Consider the following 19,299-nt stretch of genomic DNA (forward strand, 5'->3'; position numbering starts at 1 on the left):
ACTTGGTTTTGCAGAGAGTGCATATTTCATATTGTTCAATGTTCGGTATAGATTATGTAAAGTTTATATTGACATCGCTTTGTTGTACTCATTGCCTTTGGATATTACTGGTATCTGTTTGCGACACGGGGGTTTAATTGTTTGGTGACTCCGTCTCCCAGCTGGCAGAGCTTTCCGGAACATCTGCAGGGTACCCGGTTGGGGGATAAGCAGAGCTCTGCTGGGCCAAACTTTTTTTTTGGGGGGGGGGTCCTTCTCCTCCTGGCTTCTGCAGGCGTTCCAGCGGGAAGCTAAGGGCAGCAGTAGGCTGGATCAGTTTGGCCTGATCCTGCGTTGACTCTGCAGTACGAACCCCGGTTCCTGGAAACCTCAGGAGCAGAGAACGTGCCCTCGTGCTCGACAGGCCAGCCGCTGTGAGGGCAGGATGCCGGCCTGATCCAACAGCCCTCCATGCCCTCGATCCAGCGACAGAGCCACACCTTCCCACCTCTTCTAGATACATTGAGCATTTCCCTAATGCCCGGACACCCGTCTCTCCTCCTGCCTGCAGCCCTGGCACCCCCCCAGGCACTGCCCATCAGTCTGCGGCCTTGATCCTGACCTTCCCTTTCTTTCTCTCCCTTCTGCAGTTCCTCAGCAGGCTGCCTGCCTCTCCCTCCTGGATGTGGCCCGTGGACCCGGGACCCTTCAGCTGACACAGTGACAAAAGTTGCCGTGAGTTTGCTCTGGGGGACAGATCCAGACGTGTGCTTGAAAATGCTGAAAGCAGAACTTTGGCCCTGTCCTTTCCCTCTCTTCCACCAGTTCCCTCTTCGGGCAGGCTCTCCCAACCCAGGAACACGGCGGCAGCAGCCATTGTGGTCAGGAGTTCGAAACCACAGGCCTCCAGGGGGCTGCGAATAGCCGGCTGGGCTGAGGTTTTGCCCACGAGGACAGAGAGAGATCGGATGACTGGGGGGCTTTGTCCCAGGCCTCCTGGGGTGTGTGTGTGTGTGTGTGTGTGTGTGTGTGGTTTATCGCTGAACAGATGCTTCTGTCCGCACTGGGCGGACATGGGAACCGGCTGGGACGTGGTGTTTGCAGAGCTTGCGAGAGAGTCGGGGAAGGGACGTGCGCGGCGTGACTGCGGCAAGGAGGGCCCCTGGGTGCCCTTTGCTGACCCCTTCTCTCCCTCTCTGTCTGTCTCAGGAGCCTGGAAGTGGAGTAATTGCGTGACCCACAGGAAGGAGACATGGAGAGAGCGGCCGAGGCGCACGTCAACCGCCACGAGGAAGACGAGATGGTCAGTGGGTGGTGGCACTTCCTGGAAAATGCTCCAGAGCGACGGGGCTGCTCTGGAGTGTCGTCTAGCCCAGGCACCCCCAACCTTCGGCCCTCCAGATGTTTTGGACTACAGGTCCCATCATCCCTGACCCCAGGTCCTGTTAGCTAAGGATCATGGGAGTTGTAGTCCCAAAACAGCTGGAGGGCCGCAGGTTGGGGGTACCTGTTCTAGCCCAACTACCCAGCAGTGTGGTGACTCTAGACACTGCTGCTGCTGATTTATAGTATTTATAAAAGTAAAGGGACCCCTGACCATTAGGTCCAGTCTCATCTCACTTTATTGGCCGAGGGAGCCAGCGTACAGCTTCCAGATCATGTGGCCAGCAGGACTAAGCCGCTTCTGGTGAACCAGAGCAGCGCACGGAAACGCCGTTTACCTTCCCGCTGGAGTGGTACCTATTTATCTACTTGCACTTTGTGCTTTCGAGCTGCTAGGTTGGCAGGAGCAGGGACCGAGCAACGGGAGCTCACCCCGTCACAGGGATTCAAACCGCCGACCTTCTGATTGGCAAGTCCTAGGCTCTGTGATTTAACCCACAGAGCTACCCGCATCCCTTTTGTTATTTATATACTGCCCTAATACCTGCAGGTCGCAGTTCACAGGATGAAATCATGATACAAAAGCACAACATACATAATCAAAATACGAACAGGAGCAACCCAATAGCCCCCCCCCGCCCCCAAACACATTTTAAAAGGGCATTGAATGTCTTTTATATATTTATATGAATTTGTTTGTTTTTTCAGATTAAAATTTTACAGTCACTTCTCGAACGTACAACCTAAAAACAACATTCCAGGGAATCTCTTCCCTCCTCCCCTTCGTGGGAGTCCTATTGTCAATCATTTCCTCCTGCATCTTCTAAAATAATCCAAATCTTTTACCTCTCCATTGTGTCCAGAATTCACCATTAAACTACAAGTGCTGCTCCAGTCCTTCTAATGATTTTAACCGATTACAAAAATGCCCAGAGCAGGGTGACAGAGCAGAGGCAGTTGAGGGCATGGCCTGGAAAGTGTACTGAGGGCCACGCAGAGGGGTGCCGGGGGCCGCATTCGCTCCCTGGTTGCCCAGGGTCTCCCGTTTCTCCGTGAGAAAACCCTCTGGCTTTTCCTCCCTCCTTTCCCCCCTTCTGTGCAGGAAATCTCCGGCTACAGCCCCTGCTGCTGGAAGCTGGCGCTGGTCTCGCTGGGCACCTTTTGCAGCGGAGGTTTCCTCCTCCTCTTCCTCTACTGGCTGCCGGAACTGAGCGTCAAGTGGACCTGCTGCGCCGTGCCGCTGAGGGACGCCCGGGTCGTGCTGCTGAGGACCACGGTAGGGCATGCAGAGGGTCTCCCAGGGATTTTTTTGTTTTGGAATACATTTTATTGATTTTCCAAAAATAACAAAACGGGGGGGGGGGGGACAGAGGAAAGGAAATCATAGCCAAATTAAACCATCATTTTCAATCAACTTCACTCCCCCTCTTGGTTCCTTTATAATATACCGTATTTTCCGCTGCATAAGGCGCACTTAGTTTTTAGAGGGGGAAATCAAGAAAAAAAATCTCTTTTCGCCCCCCCCCAGCCCCAACGAGCAGCGGACAGGCTGCGCGCAGTCTTTCCACTTCTCCCAGAGCTGCTGGGGCTGCCGGGGGAAGCCTGGGTTCACCCCCCCAGCCCCAAAGAGCAAAGAAGCCAAGTCAGTGAGCGGGATCCATCCCGCTCGCTGTCTTAGAATCATAGAGTTGGAAGAGACCCCAAGGGCCATCGAGTCCAACCCCCTGCCAAGCTGGAAACACCATCAGAGCACTCCTGACATATGGTTGTCAAGCCTCTGCTTAAAGACCTCCTAAGTAGGAGACTCCACCACACTCCTTGGCAGCAAATTCCACTGTCGAACAGCTCTTACTGTCAGGAAGTTCTTCCTAATGTTTAGGTGGAATCTTCTTTCTTGTCGTTTGGATCCATTGCTCCGTGTCCGCTTCTCTGGAGCAGCAGAAAACAACCTTTCTCCCTCCTCTATGTGACATCCTTTTATATCTTTGAACATGGCTATCATATCACCCCTTAACCTCCTCTTCTCCAGGCTAAACATGCCCAGCTCCCTTAGCCGTTCCTCATAAGGCATCGTTTCCAGGCCTTTGACCATTTTGGTTGCCCTCCTCTGGACACGTTCCAGTTGGTCAGTGTCCTTCTTGAATTGTGGTGCCCAGAACTGGACACAGTACTCCAGGTGAGGTCTGACCAGAGCAGAATACAGTGGCACGATTACTTCCCTTGATCTAGATGCTATACTATTGATGCAGCCCAGAATTGCATTGGCTTTTTTAGCTGCCGCGTCACACTGTTAGCTTGGCTTCTGCCATAGCCGCGCGCAGCCTCTCCCGGCCAGAGGGGTTGCATGCGGCTATGGCAATGTCTCCACCTGCCACAAAAGCCCACAGGAGCCGCACACCCTTTAAGGAGCGCACGGCTCCTGCGGGCTTTTCTATGAGGAGGGAGAAGGGACTGACTGGCCGTGTCCGTCCCTTCTCCCTCCTATGGAAAAACTTGCAAGAGCCGCGTGTACTTTGTGTGCATCTCTTGGGGGCTTTTCCTGCCTGCCCCCCCTGCCTTCGCTCCATAAGATGCACACACATTTCCCCTTACTTTTTAGTAGGGAAAAAGTGCGTCTTATGGAGCGAAAAATACGATACTTGTTCCTGCATGTCCATAAAATCTTACATACTTAACAATCCAATTTTAAAACCTCCTTCATCTTATTACAAGTGGCTTATAAAAGTTATACTAATGTAAAGATCTATACCCAAAGCTTCCAGTGTTTTATCTCCTTGCTTCTTCTAACGAGCTGGCGTCTCAGCAAAACCATAATAAATCAGAAATAGACCTCTCTTCGTTTGGCAATGTTGCAAAACCATCACAGTATTTCACACAGTCGATTCTTTCAAGCACTCTGTAAAGAAAATCATAAGTTCTTGTTGAACCCCAGCAAGCAATGTTTTCAGTAGGGGCTGAAGCGAGTGCAGCTGAAGGCGTCAATAGGCAGGGAGTTCCAGAGGGCAGGTTTCGCCGCAGCACCGAAAAATCTTGAGTTTGTAGGAAACGTGGGTGACCGCTCACCCTTCCCGCTGCTTCCCTCCCGTAGGACGAGTTCCGGACTTGGTCCCGGGTCCGGGTGCGCTCCTTCTTTGCTCCCGGATCGAGCCCGCTGGGCTTCCCGCAAGTGCCAGAGAGCAAGAGGCCTCTCTGCCAGGCCGGCCCGTTGGAGGACTGGGATTGCGAAGAGGGCAATCTTCTGTCCCAACCCACCTGCGGGGAGCAGGCAGAGGTGAGCTGGGGGCCTTTGGGAGGGGGTGGGTGTCTCTGCTGCAGCCTTCCTCTCTTCCCCCACCCTCACGGACACCTTTCTCCTCTACCCCCCCCCCAGATTCGCTTTTTCGTCCACCAGAATTCACGCTACCTCTGGAGCCCCGAGTCCCAGTCCTTCCAGCGGCTCAAGGCCCTTGATGCTGGGCTGTTGTGCTCCTCCCTGCACACCCTCCATGGGGCTGGCCTCCCTCGCAGCACCCAGGACTACCGGTGAGTAAGGGGAGAGGTGCAAGGGCGCCCGTGCTGAGCATCTCTGGGCAGGGGGTGAGACGGTTGCGACGGAAGGAGGGCGCCCAAGGAACCGTCTCCTTCCCCCTTCCTTGCCCAAAGTGAAAACCGCTTGCTTATTTCCCTGGCAGACCTCACTACACTCACTGAGACCCAGGAACTCCTGAGACTATCGCCCCATACATTTCCCAGGCAGTTCCCTTGTACGGCGGCACCTTGGTTCTCAAACTTAATCCGTTCCGGAAGTCCGTTCCAAAACCAAAGCGTTCCAAAACCAAGGCGTGCTTTCCCATAGAAGGTAATGCAAAACAGGTTAATCCGTTCCAGTCTTTTAAAAACAACCCCTAAGACAGCCATTTAACATGAATTTCACTATCTAAGGAGGCCATTGATCCATAAAATGAAAGCAACAAACAATGTACTGCAGTCGCACAATCAGTCAGTAGCTGAACTGGGTTCCACACAATCACAAAAACAGAAAAAGCCACAATAACGCAAAATAAATAGCAAAAACAGGCAGACCTCGGCAATCAACACAAAAACGTAACACTCAAAACTGAGCACATTCGGGTTCCGAAAATAGTTCGCAAACCGGAACGCTTCCAGGTTTGCGGTGTTTGGGTTTCAAGTTGTTTGAGTACTAAGGCGTCTGAGAATCAAGGTACCACTGTAAGTTACTCAGAGAGTAAGGGCAGCCCGTGCTCCCCACGTCTCTCCCAGATCTCAGAAGAGTGTCCTGGCCTCTTAGCTCTGATCCTAAACTCCCAGTAGCAGGAACTCCAACCGTCTGGGCATATGGTGGATCCTAAAAAACCCAAGGTTGGCAGTTGCACACACACACACTCCGGTGGTCAAATTAGTAATAAAAATAATGATGATGATGATAATAATAAATTTTATTTATACCCCGCCCTCCCCGGCCAGAGCCGAGCTCAGGACAACTAAGACCAGTAAAATTACAGTAAAAACATGATAGGAAAAAAACCAATTTAAAATACAGATTAAAATGCAGCCTCATTTTAAAAGTAGCCCGTAGATCAAAACCATAAGGGGAAGGAAGCATAAGGGTCAGACTGAGTCCAAACCAAAGGCCAGGCGGAACAGCTCTGTCTTGCAGGCCCTGTGGAAAGATGTCAAGTCCCGCAGGGCCCTGGTCTCTTGTGACAGAGCGTTCCACCAAGTCGGGGCCAGTACTGAAAAGGCCCTGGCCCAATTGAGGCCAATCTAACCAGCCTGCGACCTGGCACCTCCAAAATGTTGTCATTTGTGGACCTTAAATTCCCCCGTGGGGCATACCAGGAGAGGCGGTCCCGTAGGTACGAGGGTCCTAGGCCGCATAGGGCTTTTTTAGGAAACTTTCTTCAAAATAACTGGAGTAGAGAAAAAGCAGGCAGGTCAGATCAGAACACAAAACACACCAGAGCTCTGTGGTTCCAAAACTGGACCAATCCTTGCCTATATACAACACCAGAGTTGTGGTTTACTCACAAGGAAGCAGCGAGGCTGGTCAGCTCCATAGAAGGTCTGGTCTAGGTCCCTGGTGGTGGAAGAACCGTTCAAGGAGAACTCAGATTTTTTAGAAGCCCCTCTCCCTTCTCCTGGAAGGAGTGACCTCCGGCTCTTTCTGACCAGTGAGATTTGGAGTCCAGTTGCTCAGGTCCAGAACATCAGGTGTAGCGTGCTGGTCTCGTGGGTTACCCAAGAGGCAAGGTCCAAGTCCGGTCCGTGGTCAAAGGTGCAAGGAGGCAGCAGTCTGTAGTAGCTGAAGCTGGGTGCAGGGCAGGGAGCCGGCTGAAGTCAGGAACAGGCAGGCAAGCAGGGAGCCAGGGCAGGAGCGAGCAACCAACAATCTTGCTCCCGCAACTTGGGACTGGGGCTGGCCGGCTTTTATCTGCCCCGAGGCATTAGGGCGGCCCCAATCCTCTGGTGACTCGCCTCTCCTGGCCTTAAGGCGAGCACTCCTCCTGCGGGAACTTAGTTCCCTCCGCCTCTCTGCCCTGAGCCTCTGCAGCTCAGGAGAGGCTGGAGGGTTACCGGACCCAGAGGCAACCTCCGCTTCTTCTGCCGAGGCTGAGAGTGGAGCACCTGCAGCAATGGGTCCTCCATCACCTCAGGAGCCAGAGCAGACTCAGCTGGTGCCTGTACCTGAGGACCCAGCACAGGTGAGGACCCTTCAGGCTCAAGCCCCAGCCCCGGCTCACATGGTTCTGGAGGTGGGGACGCCTGTGCAGGCTGGGATTCCTCAGGTTCAGCCTCTGAGTCCGAATCCCAGGCCATCACATGTAGGCAGCTCAAGGACCCCCCTTTATTTTTTGTATTGCATTTGAAGAGGATGGGAAGGAAGGTAAGCGACCGGCGGGCCGAGAGGCATGGTGGGGGGGTGTGGAGATCAGGGCGTCCTCTTTCTGCATTGCTTCTGAGATATTAGCTGGGACAGAGGGGCAACGGGGGAAAGATAATTCACCCCCTCTGCTGCCCCCCTGATTCTGAGCACATGCATTCTCCCCCCAATCCAACTTCTGTCTTTAGGAGGCTTTTCTACGGAGCCAACCAAATTGACGTTCAAGTGCCTTCCCTTCCCAAACTCCTCATCAAGGAGGTAAGTTTGCAGCCTTTGCAGTCTTTGTATGTGTGTTTGTGTGCGTATTGGTCACCCGGGACATTTGCAGGGAAACCAAAATGCTTGTTTACAAAGCTATTGTACCACCAACCTTACTGTATGCTTGTGAAACATGGACCACTTGTAAACGCCATCTCCAACTCCTCGAAAGATTCCATCAACGGTGTCTCCGAAAATTTTTACACATCACTTGGGAAGACAGGCAAACTAATGCCAGGGGACTGGAAGAAGCAAAGATCACCAGTGTCAAAGCAGTGATTCTTCAACATCCACTTCGTTGGAGTGGTCATGTTGTGCGGATGCCTGATGATCGTCTTCCAAAGCAACTACTCTATTCTGAACTTAAAAATGGGAAGCGTAATGCTGGTGGTCAACAAAAGAGGTTTAAAGCCTCTCTCAAGGCAAATTTAAAAAAAATGTAGTATAAACACCAACAATTGGGAAACACTGGCCTGCGAGTGCTCCAGTGGGAGAACAGCCTTTGCCAAAGGTGTCCTGGGCTTTGAAGACACTCGAACTCAGGATGCAAGGGAGAAACGTGCTAAGAGGAAGGCACTCTTGGCAAATCCACACCGGGATCGACTCCCGCCTGGAAACCTATGTCCCCACTGTGGAAGGACGTGTGGATCCAGAATTGGCCTCCACAGTCACTTACGGACTCACTGTTAAAAGCGTGTTTATGGAAGACCATCTTACTCGGCTGTCAGGGAACTGACATCGGAGCTAGAGGCGGAGGGAAGGCTCTCAAATGATGCTGGAGAAGGGCCCAGCAGGGAGAGAGGCAGCTCCGCAGATGGGGAAGCAAATCAGCGCAACACCAGGGATATAGAGGGGCTGATGGGGGAATTGGCGAGAGGGCTCCAGGACTCTTCACCGGACACCAGCGGGGAGAGCACAGGTCCTCCGCTACCCACGCCCACCCTGCGCAGAAGACTTCCACGCAGAGAGAGTAGGAGGAGACTGGGTGTCAAACAACTTTTATGTTGGAAAAGATTTAAGAAACGCCCACTGACGGATTCTGCTAGCGACTGAGGCAGCCACGAAGTGAAGGGCTGTCCAGACTGAAAGGTTTAGCAAGGCAACAAAGCCTGGAAAGGCGGCAACTTACTCACGAGCAACCCATACACATTACATCGGCTACGAGGGATCGCCAAAGAATTGGTCACCCCTGTCGGAGGCTGTGGTGTGTTTTCAAATGCCAGTCGCTGGAAACCACAGGAGGGGAGAGCGCTGCTTTTGTGTTTGAATCCTGCTTTGTGGGCATCCCATAATGGGCACATGGTTGGCCAGATTTAGGTTTGATGAGGCCCTAAGCTACCGAAGGTAATGGGGCCCTTTATATGTCCAGCTGTCCTTTGTCAACAACAAATTGTCGCTGCTTTTTGTGTTATATGCTATATGGTAATTTGTGGAACTAGTAGGTATCTAAAGCCCCCCGAAGGTCATTTAGACCAACCCGCCAAAAAGTCCCTGGCAGGCCGGCCGTCCAGCCTCTGCTTAAAGACCTCCAACGAAGGAGAACGCGCCACCTTCCGAGAGGGGTCTGTCCGATGGCTCTATCCACCACAAAGTCCTGACCTTGCCGGGGGCTTCTCCTCTTCCTCCCTTCCGCAGGTGTTGAACCCTTTCTACATTTTCCAAGCCTTCAGCATGGTGCTGTGGTCCCTGGATAACTACTACCTGTACGCCTCTGCCATCCTCTTCATGTCGCTGGTCTCCATCTGCTCCTCCCTCTACACCATCCGGAAGGTACCGCCCGCCAGGGTTGGCGGAGGGTTGGGGGTGTGGCTGGTAGGGGGGTGCAAAAGGGGAGAGGACGGGATGGCAGGTGGTGGCTTTGAAAGAGGATTAGAGGCCGGATGGCCGCCAGCCCAGGTGTCTTTGAAAAGAGGGCGGGATAAATTCACAGAGGAGGAGAGGGCCATTGGTGGCTGCTAGCCGCAGTGGCTATGCTCTGCAGTAATGCTTCTGGGTCTCCATTTCTGGAAGCCGCAGGAGAGGACAGTGTCGCTGTTGTGCCCGGATCCTGCTTGCCGGTTCTCCGCAGGCAGCTTCCAGGTGGACCAGGTGAGCCCTTGGCCCTGCAGGACCTTCTTACGAGAGGAGAACGAAATTGTCACGAGGTCGTAAGCAAGCTTTTGAGTCCCACAGGGCTCCTTCTGCACGGGTGGCGCTGTGGGTTAAACCACTGAGCCTAGAGCTTGCCGATCAGAAGGTCGGCAGTTCGAATCCCTGCGACGGGGTGAGCTCCCGTTGCTCGGTCCTTCTCCTGCCAACCTAGCAGTTCGAAAGCACATCAAAGTGCAAGTAGATAAATAGGTACCACTCCAGCGGGAAGGCAAATGGCATTTCCGTGAGCTGCTCTGGTTCGCCAGAAGCGACTTAGTCCTGCTGGCCACATGACCCGGAAACTGGACGCCGGCTCCCTCGGCCAATAAAGCGAGATGAGCGCCACAACCCCAGAGTCGGCCACGACTGGACCTAATGGTCAGGGGTCCCTTTATCTTTTAGGGCTTCTTCTGAGACAGGCGTATGGCAGGCACACATCCCAACACCCCCTACACCCCCCAAAAGAGGGCACAGATTGTGTGGAAAGGTGCTGTTTTGCAGGTGTGAGCTGCACGTATAGAAATAATGGCTGTAATTGCCGTAAAACGCACATCTTGTCCCCCCCCCCCCCAGTTGCTGGAATCTGCAGGGGTGCTGCTCCTGCATTCAAATCCTGCTTGCAGGCTTCCCTTTGGGCACCTGTGAGGAGGACAAGATGCTGGGCTGGACCTACCTGGGTGCTCACCCCGTCTCTCTCCTTCTCCCCTGCAGCAATACGTCCTGCTGCACGACATGGTTGCTGCACACAACATCATCCGCGTGACGGTGTTTCGGGGGCCGTATGGTGAGTGAGCGTCGTGGAAGGAGGTCGGTCGGTCCTGGGGCTCAAGTTCCCTTGGCAGGTGTGGAGGGGCTTGGGACGCCCTCGCAGCTACAAGAAAAACGGTTCAGAGCCGGAAAGTTTGGGGGACCCAGCGTGGTTGAATCACACGTGGATCATATACACCCGGCCATAGTTGATTCTCTCCACTTCCAGCATTGCTTGGGGCCGTGTGGGCAGTGTGTGGAGTAATAATAATAAATAAATAAATAATAAATAATAATAATTTATTGTTTGTACCCCGCCCATCAGGCTGGGTTTCCCCAGACACCCTGGGCGGCTTCCAACAAAGATTAAAAATACATTAAAGAAGGGAAGACCTGCACGAAGCGCTCCGAGATCTGGGGTTGAAGGGTGGTACACAAATTTAATTAGGAATAATAATAATCTGGTATGTTTTGTTCTGCTTTTCCTCTACTCCTGTTATTTTGAATAAAGTTTCCTAAAAAGCCCTATGCGGCTTAGGACCCTCAAACCTACAGGACCGCCTCTCCTGGAACGTCCCACGGAGGACCTTACGGTCTTCAAACAAAAACATCTTGGAGGTCCCGGGCCACAGGGAGGTTAGGCTGGCCTCCACCAGAGCCGGGGCTTTTTCGGCTGTGGCCCCGACTTGGTGGAACACTCTGTCACAAGAGACCAGGGCCCTGCGGGACTTGACATCTTTCTGCAGGGGCTGCAAGACAGAGCTGTTCCACCAGGCCTTTGGCCCAGGGCACAGCCTGACCCCTTCCTTTGGCAATCCTCACAGAACTCTAGCCCAATGGTTGCCATTAATTTGATTCTGAATTTATTTTAGAATGAACTGATTTTAGAATGTATTTCAATTGATTGTGATTTTATGTAAACTGCGTATCTGAAGAAGTGTGCATGCACACGAAAGCTCATACCAAGAACTAACTTAGTTGGTCTTTAAGGTGCTACTGGAAGGAATTTTTTTATTATGTAAACTGCGTTACTTTTAATGTTAGCCGCTCTGAGCTCGGCTTCGGCTGGGGAGGGCGGGATATAAATAAAAAAATTATTATTATTATTTATTATTGTGGGGTTTCCCAAAGGGGCGCCTGGTTGGCCCCTGTGAGAACAGGATGGCTAGAGGGGCCCCCTTTGGCCTGACCCACCAGGCCCTTCTTACGGTCTTCTGCAGCGATGGTCTCCTTCCTCTCCGCAGAGACAGAGGAGATATTTTCCACGCAGCTGGTTCCGGGGGACGTTCTGCTGGTGCCTCCCGAAGGCCTGACCGTCCCGTGTGATGCGGTGCTGATGAGCGGCACTGCCATCGCCAACGAGAGCATGCTCACAGGTAGGCAAGGCTGCCTGTGCTGGTCCGGGGTGGGGTGGGGGTTACCACGTGGCGTGTTCTGAGTCCGATCCTAGGTCGAGGGTATGGAGGCTGTCCGTCAAGGGCGAAGCGGGGTCCAAGGCAGGGAGCCAGGCGTGGTCAGGAACTCTGGAAGAGCAGGACAGGTGAAAAGGATCTAGGAGTCTTCGTTGACCACAAACTTGACATGAGCCAACAGTGTGACGCGGCAGCTAAAAAAGCCAATGCAATTCTGGGCTGCATCAATCGGAGTATAGCATCTAGATCAAGGGAAGTAATAGTGCCACTGTATTCTGCTCTGGTCAGACCTCACCTGGAGTACTGTGTCCAGTTCTGGGCACCACAGTTCAAGAAGGACACTGACAAACTGGAATGTGTCCAGAGGAGGGCAACCAAAATGGTCAAAGGCCTGGAAACGATGCCTTATGAGGAACGGCTAAGGGAGCTGGGCATGTTTAGCCTGGAGAAGAGGAGGTTAAGGGGTGATATGATAGCCATGTTCAAATATATAAAAGGATGTCACATAGAGGAGGGAGAAAGGTTGTTTTCTGCTGCTCCAGAGAAGCGGACACGGAGCAATGGATCCAAAGTACAAGAAAGAAGATTCCACCTCAACATTAGGAAGAACTTCCTGACAGTAAGAGCTGTTCGACAGTGGAATTTGCTGCCAAGGAGTGTGGTGGAGTCTCCTACTTTGGAGGTCTTTAAGCAGAGGCTTGACAACCATATGTCAGGAGTGCTCTGATGGGGTTTCCTGCTTGGCAGGGGGTTGGACTCGATGGCCCTTGTGGTCTCTTCCAACTCTAGGATTCTATGATTCTAGGATGCTGGCAGGAACAGGTTACCAATGATGTTGCTCCCGCAGCCTGGGACTGGGCTGACTGGCCTTTATCTGGCCCGAGGCATAGGGCGGTCCCGGCCCACCGGTGACCCGCCTCTCCTGGCCTGGAGGCGAGCACTCCTCCTGGGAGAGACCAGTTCCCTCCGCCTCTCTGCTCTGAGGCTCTGCAGCTCAGGAGAGGCTGGAGGGTTACCAGACCCAGAGGCAACCTCACCTTCCCCTGACGGGGCTGAGAGTGGAGCACCTGCAGGCAATGGGTCCTCCATCACCTCAGGAGCCAGAGCAGATTCACCTGGTGCCTGCTCCTGAGGATCCGGCACAGGTGAGGGCCCTTCAGGTTCAAGCCCCAGCCCCAGCTCAACCGGCCCTGGAGGCGGGGACTCCTGTGCAGGCTGGGACTCCTCCGGTTCAGCCTCAGAATCAGATTCCCAGGCCACCACACTGCCTCTGGTATGGGCGGAGGGGGAACTGCGTCTCCTTAGGAGCTGATCTCCTGCCACCCTCTCATTCTGGAGGGATAGAAGGGAGTCCTTCACCCAGCACAGAGAGTTAAACCAGACTCCCTGCCCCAGGAGGCCGCCAAGCTGGGTGGTTTTATAGAATCCCAGAACTGTAGAGTTGGAGGGGGCCCCAGGGGTCATCTAGTCCAACCCCCTGCAATGCAGAAATCTCAGCTAAAGCCATCCGACCTCTCGCTGTAGCGTTCCCAAAGCAAGGAAGGATTAGACTCTGATTAATAAAATACAGTGGTGTCCCGCAAGACGAATGCCTCGCAAGACGGAAAACTCGCTAGACGAAAGAGTTTTCCCTTTTGGAGGTGCTTCGCAAAACGAATCTCCTATGGGCTTGCTTCGCAAGACGACAATGTCTTGCGAGTTCCTGCGGGGTTTTTTCCCCTTCCCCCCTTTTTTCTAAGCCGCTAAGCTGCTTATCAGCCGATCCGATCAGCAGATAAGCCGCTAAAAGCCGCTAATAGCGCTAATCCGCTAATCCTTCAATGGGCTTGCTTCGCAAGACGGAAAAACCGCTAGACGAAGAGAATCACAGAACGGATTCTTTTCGTCTTGCGAGGCACCACTGTACCCTCGAGGCTTGACCAGCAAGACTCTTCATGTTCTGCAAATAATTTAGAAAAACTATTGGATTGATTGGGGATTTTAATTTTTATTCTGTACTTTGTGTTTTTAATATTGTAGTTTTATGTTCTGAACTGCCCTGAGGTCTACGAGTATAGGGCTATGTACAAAGTTAAGTAATAATAATAATAATAATAATAATAATAATAATAATAATAATAATAATAATAATATTTTGATGCTATATGGCACTCAAATGTTTAAATGTTTCCGTGGTGGTCCTTGAGTCTCCCTGCCACCCTCGCCGTCCTTTCCTACCACACCAGGGGGGGTGCAACACACACCCCCTTTGAGAACCGCCGGCTTAAACAAAGAGCTCTCTGAGCCCTGTACAAATAAAATAGCAGGTGAAAACACAGCTGCAGGCTACCAGCCACAATGGCTCTGCCCTCCACAGCCTGAAGCACCAAATGTTCCCGAATCCTAGTTTCAGGATGTGGCATTCCCAAAGCAAAGGAAGGATTAGACTTTGTTTAATAGAATACACATGAGGCTTGACCAGCAAGACTCTGGGAGGAGGGGCCAATCATAATAATCCTGTCCACCCCTTGGCCCAGGTCGTTTTATTCACAAAAGAACTTTTAAACAGTGTTCGTAAGAACCAATCAGATTTCCTCTGAGCATTTCAAAAAAAACCATGTGGGACAAAGTCAGATCAGAAGAAATTTTTTTAAATACAAAGAAACTATTTCCTACTTAAGCATGCATATGTTGTTGTTGTTTAGTCGTTTAGTCGTGTCCACCTCTTCATGACCCCCTGGACCAGAGCACGCCAGGCACTCCTGTCTTCCACTGCCTCCCACAGTTTGGTCAAACTCATGCTGGTCGCTTCGAGAACACTGTCCCACCATCTCCTCCTCCGTCGTCCCCTTCTGCTTGTGCCCTCCATCTTTCCCAACATCAGGGTCTTTTCCAGGGAGTCTTCTCTTCTCATGAGGTGGCCAAAGGACTGGAGCCTCAGCTTCAGGATCTGTCCTTCCAGTGAGCGCTCAGGGCTGATTTCCTTCAGAATGGAGAGGTTTGATCTTCTTGCAGTCCAGGGGACTCTCAAGAGTCTCCTCCAGCACCAGAATTCAAAAGCATCCATTCTTCGGCCATCAGCCTTCTTTATGGTCCAGCTCTCACTTCCATACATCACTCCTGGGAAAACCATAGCTTTAACTATACGGACCTTTGTTGGCAAGGTGATGTCTCTGTGCGTCAAATGAGGGGAATTAAGACTAAGAGAGCTGACTAAGAGAGCTGTATACAAGTGACAATAAAGTATTTCAATTTCAATTTATTTCACTTTCTCCTGCCCCCAGGCGAGAGCGTCCCTGTGACCAAGACAGCCCTGCCAGACCCTTCCCGAGGGGCCAGCGGGCCGCTGCAGGACCTTGCCTATGACCCTGAGGAGCACAAACGCCACACCCTCTTCTGCGGCACCTCCGTCATCCAAACGCGGTACTACTCTGGGGAGGCTGTTCGGGCGCTGGTCATCCGGACAGGTAAGCGCACCTTGGGTCGGCGGTGGGCTCCTGTTTCTGACTCAGGACGTCGAAAGGAAGGAGGGTGTGTTTGTGCGTCTGTTGGTTTCTTCTGCTTTTTCGGAGCCCTCACTCGTGTCTCTCCGCCAGGTTTCTCCACCTCCAAAGGGCAGCTGGTCTGCTCCATCCTATTCCCAAAACCGGCAGATTTCCGCCTCTACCGAGATGCCTACCGGTTCCTCCTCTGCCTGGTCGGTGTCGCCGGGATCGGCATGCTGTACTCGGTGATCCACAGCGTGCAGCAGGAGGTAGGTCTCCTCCAGAGGAGGCTGGGGTGCGGTACTATTCCTTCCCTTGATCGGGACACTAGACTTCTGTTGATGCAGCCTAGAATAGCATTCGCTTTTTTTGCTGCTGCATCACACTGTGGGCTCATGTTCAGCTTGCAGTCCACTAAAACCTCTAGATCAGCGGTTCTCAACCCGTGGGTCCCCAGATGTTGTTGGACTACAACTCCCATCATCTCTGACCTCTGGCCTTGCTAGATAGGGGCAATGGGAGTTGTTGTTCAACAACATCTGGGGTCCCACAGGCTGCTCTAGATCCTTTTCACATGTACTATAGGAATAATAATTTATTATTTATACCCACACCCATCTGCCTACGTTTCCCCAGCCACTCTGGGCAGCTCCCAACTGAATATTAAAAACACGATAAAACATCAAACATTCAAAACTTCCCTAAACAGGGCTGCCTTCAGGTGTCTTCTAAAAGTAAGATAGCTGTCTATTTCCTCGACATCTGGTGGGAGGGCGTTCCACAGGGAGGGCGCCACCACCGAGAAGGCCCTCTGCCTGGTTCCCTATAACCTCATGTCTCGCATGGAGGGAACCGCCAGAAGGCCCTCGGAGCTGGACCTCCGTGTCTGGGCCGAACGATGGAGGTGGAGACGCTCCTTCAGGTATACTGGGCCTTTGAGGCCGCTTAGGGCTTTGAAGGTCAGCACCAACACTTTGAATTGTGATTGGAAACGTACTGGGAGCCAATGTAGGTCTTTCAGGACCAGTGTAATATGTTCTTGGTGGCCGCTCCCAGTCACCAGTCTAGCTGCCACATTCTGGATTAGTTGTAGTTTCCGGGTCGCCTTCAAAGGTAGCCCCATCTGTGCGCATGGCGGTAGTCCAAGCGGGAGATACATGCACCACTCTGGCCAGACAGTCTGTGGGCAGGGAGGGTCTTATTCTACGTACCAGATGAAGCTGGTAGACAGCTGCCCTGGACACAGAACTGACCTGCGCCTCCATGGACAGCAGTGAGTCCAAAATGACTCCCAGGCTTCGCACCTGGTCCTTCAGGGGCACAGTTGCCCCATTCAGGACCAGGGAGTCCCCCATACCTGCCCGCCCCCCAGAACTGCTAGTGATCCAGGTGTCCCCCACCCTGTATTTGTGCACCCAATTTTCCCTGCCTAAGTACAGAACTTGACCTTTGTCCCTCCAGGCTAAGCAAACCCACCCCTCTCTTTCTCCCTCCTGACCAGGAGCTGGTCGGTCGCATCATCCTCAAATCCCTGGACATCTTGACCATCACGGTGCCCCCCGCGTTGCCAGCGGCCATGACGGCCGGCCTGGTGTACGCGCAGCAGCGCCTGCGGGGGCAGCGCATCTTCTCCATCAGCCCCCAGCGCATCAACATCTGCGGGCAACTCAACCTGATGTGCTTCGACAAGGTACCAGACCCCGACCCCCCACTCCTCGGAGGGAGGGAGAGAGGCGGGGAGATCATCTCCTCTTCCGGCCTCATCCTGGGAACGTTCACGGCAGCTGCTGCTTCGTCTCTTGCAGACGGGAACCTTGACCGAGGACGGGCTCGACTTCTGGGGTTTCGTGCAAGCCCAAGATGGTTGGTGAGTGAGCAGGAGGAAGCGCCTTCAGCTGGGCTCTGCCTGCACGGTCAGAGGCAGCGGTCCTTGTGAATCTCTTGCCCTCAGATCCCACTTGAAGGTCCGGCCGTGTAATGCCTCTCATTTCATCGTTGTTTTATTTACAGAAAGTGGTGGTGGGGGATGAGTGTTCAGACCCCTGGCCTCTCACCTGTGGGGTGCCTCAGGGTTCTGTCCTCTCCCCCATGCTTTTCAACATCTACATGCGGCCGCTGGGAGAGATCATCAGGAGGTTTGGGCTGGGTGTTCATCAGTATGCGGATGACACCCAGCTCTACCTCTCTTTTAAATCAGAACCAGTGAAGGCGGTGAAGGTCCTGTGTGAGTGTCTGGAGGCGGTTGGAGGATGGATGGCGGCTAACAGATTGAGGTTGAATCCTGACAAGACAGAAGTACTGTTTTTGGGGGACAAGAGGCGGGCAGGTGTGGAGGATTCCCTGGTCCTGAATGGGGTAACTGTGCCCCTGAAGGACCAGGTGCGCAGCCTGGGAGTCATTTTGGACTCACAGCTGTCCATGGAGGCACAGGTCAAATCTGTGTCCAGGGCAGCTGTTTACCAGCTCCATCTGGTACGTAGGCTGAGACCCTATCTGCCTGCGGACTGTCTCGCCAGAGTGGTGCATGCTCTGGTTATCTCCCGCTTGGACTACTGCAATGCACTCTACGTGGGGCTACCTTTGAAGGTGACTCGGAAACTACAACTAATCCAGAATGTGGCAGCTAGACTGGTGACTGGGAGTGGCCGCCGAGACCATATAACACCGGTCTTGAAAGACCTGCATTGGCTCCCAGTACGTTTCCGAGCACAATTCAAAGTGTTGGTGCTGACCTTTAAAGCCCTAAACGGCCTCGGTCCAGTATACCTGAAGGAGCGTCTCCACCCCCATCAGTCTGCCCGGACGCTGAGGTCCAGCGCCGAGGGCCTTCTGGCGGTTCCCTCATTGCGAGAAGCAAAGCTACAGGGAACCAGGCAGAGGGCCTTCTCGGTAGTGGCGCCCGCCCTGTGGAACGCCCTTCCAGCAGATGTCAAAGCGATAAACAACTACCTGACATTCAGGAGACATCTTAAGGCAGCCCTGTTCAGGGAAGTTTTTAACGTGTGATATTTTACTGTATTTTTGGTTTTTATGGAAGCCGCCCAGAGTGGCTGGGGAGGCCCAGCCAGATGGGCGGGGTATAAATAATAAATTATATTATATTATATATATTATATTACCCTAAGGCAGTCGTCAGCAAACTTTTTCAGCAGGGGGCCGGTCCACTGTCCCTCAGACCTCGGGGGGGGGGGGGAGCAGTCTATATTTTTTTGGGGGGGGGAATGAACGAATTCCTATGCCCCACAAATAACCCAGAGATGCATTTTAAATAAAAGCACACATTCAACTCATGTAAAAACACACTGATTCCCAGATCATCAGGAGGCCAGATTGAGAAGGCGATTGGGCATTTAGGGCATTGGTAGGCAAACTAAGGCCCGGGGGCTGGATCTGGCTCAATCACCTTCTTAATCCGGCCCGCTGACGGTCTGGGAATCAGCATGTTTTTACATGAGTAGAATGTCTGCTTTTATTTAAAATGCATCTCTGGGTTATTTGTGGGCCATAGGAATCCGTTCAAAATCCCCCTTCAAAATATAGTCCAGCGCCCCCCCCCCCCAAGGTCTGAAGAAGAAGAAGAAGAGGAGTTTGGATTTGATATCCCGCTTTCTCACTACCCGAAGGAGTCTCAAAGCGGCTGACATTCTCCTTTCCCTTCCTCCCCCACAACAAACCCTCTGTGAGGTGAGTGGGGCTGAGAGACTTCAGAGAAGTGTGACCGGCCCAAGGTCACCCAGCTGCTGCATGTGGAGGAGCGGGGAATCGAACCCGGTTCACCAGATTACAAGACTACTGCTCTTAACCACTACACCACACTGGCTCTCTGGCTGTCTGAGGGACAGTGGACCGGCCCCCTGCTGAAAAAGTTTGCTGACCCCTGCCCTAAGGTCCCAGGGCGGGTTGCAGCATCAAAACGTCATTAAAAACAATCTTAAGACAACTTGCAATCATACAAAAATATTATTATTATTTATTTAATCTCCGTACCGCCCTTCGTCCAAGGATCGATATAAAAACACAAACTGCGTAATGTAGTAACAGACAA

At 52.7% G+C, this 19,299-nt stretch overlaps 1 protein-coding gene and 1 long non-coding RNA gene across 3 annotated transcripts in view; both read left to right on the forward strand.

Moving 5' to 3' along the window:
* The window catches only part of LOC309517910 (polyamine-transporting ATPase 13A3-like), a 58,983-nt gene that overhangs the window by 13,795 nt on the left and 25,889 nt on the right, over nucleotides 1–19,299 (forward strand). For both annotated transcript variants that reach the window (XM_082197509.1, XM_082197510.1), the window contains exons 2-14: nucleotides 630–714; nucleotides 1,189–1,282; nucleotides 2,465–2,638; nucleotides 4,451–4,633; nucleotides 4,733–4,884; nucleotides 7,432–7,501; nucleotides 9,137–9,271; nucleotides 10,343–10,415; nucleotides 11,623–11,754; nucleotides 15,054–15,236; nucleotides 15,366–15,523; nucleotides 16,756–16,944; nucleotides 17,060–17,121. In XM_082197509.1, the coding sequence (XP_082053635.1) occupies nucleotides 1,232–1,282; nucleotides 2,465–2,638; nucleotides 4,451–4,633; nucleotides 4,733–4,884; nucleotides 7,432–7,501; nucleotides 9,137–9,271; nucleotides 10,343–10,415; nucleotides 11,623–11,754; nucleotides 15,054–15,236; nucleotides 15,366–15,523; nucleotides 16,756–16,944; nucleotides 17,060–17,121 (1,562 nt within the window). In that variant the 5' untranslated portion in view covers nucleotides 630–714; nucleotides 1,189–1,231. The remainder of the gene's footprint in view (nucleotides 1–629; nucleotides 715–1,188; nucleotides 1,283–2,464; nucleotides 2,639–4,450; nucleotides 4,634–4,732; nucleotides 4,885–7,431; nucleotides 7,502–9,136; nucleotides 9,272–10,342; nucleotides 10,416–11,622; nucleotides 11,755–15,053; nucleotides 15,237–15,365; nucleotides 15,524–16,755; nucleotides 16,945–17,059; nucleotides 17,122–19,299) is intronic.
* LOC309518163 overlaps nucleotides 1–19,299 on the forward strand; it is a 53,030-nt gene that overhangs the window by 6,238 nt on the left and 27,493 nt on the right. The gene's annotated exons all lie outside the window — the stretch shown is intronic.

Source organism: Podarcis vaucheri, assembly GCF_965113315.1.
Source record: "Podarcis vaucheri genome assembly, chromosome: 13".
NCBI classification, from domain to species: Eukaryota; Metazoa; Chordata; class Lepidosauria; order Squamata; family Lacertidae; genus Podarcis; species Podarcis vaucheri.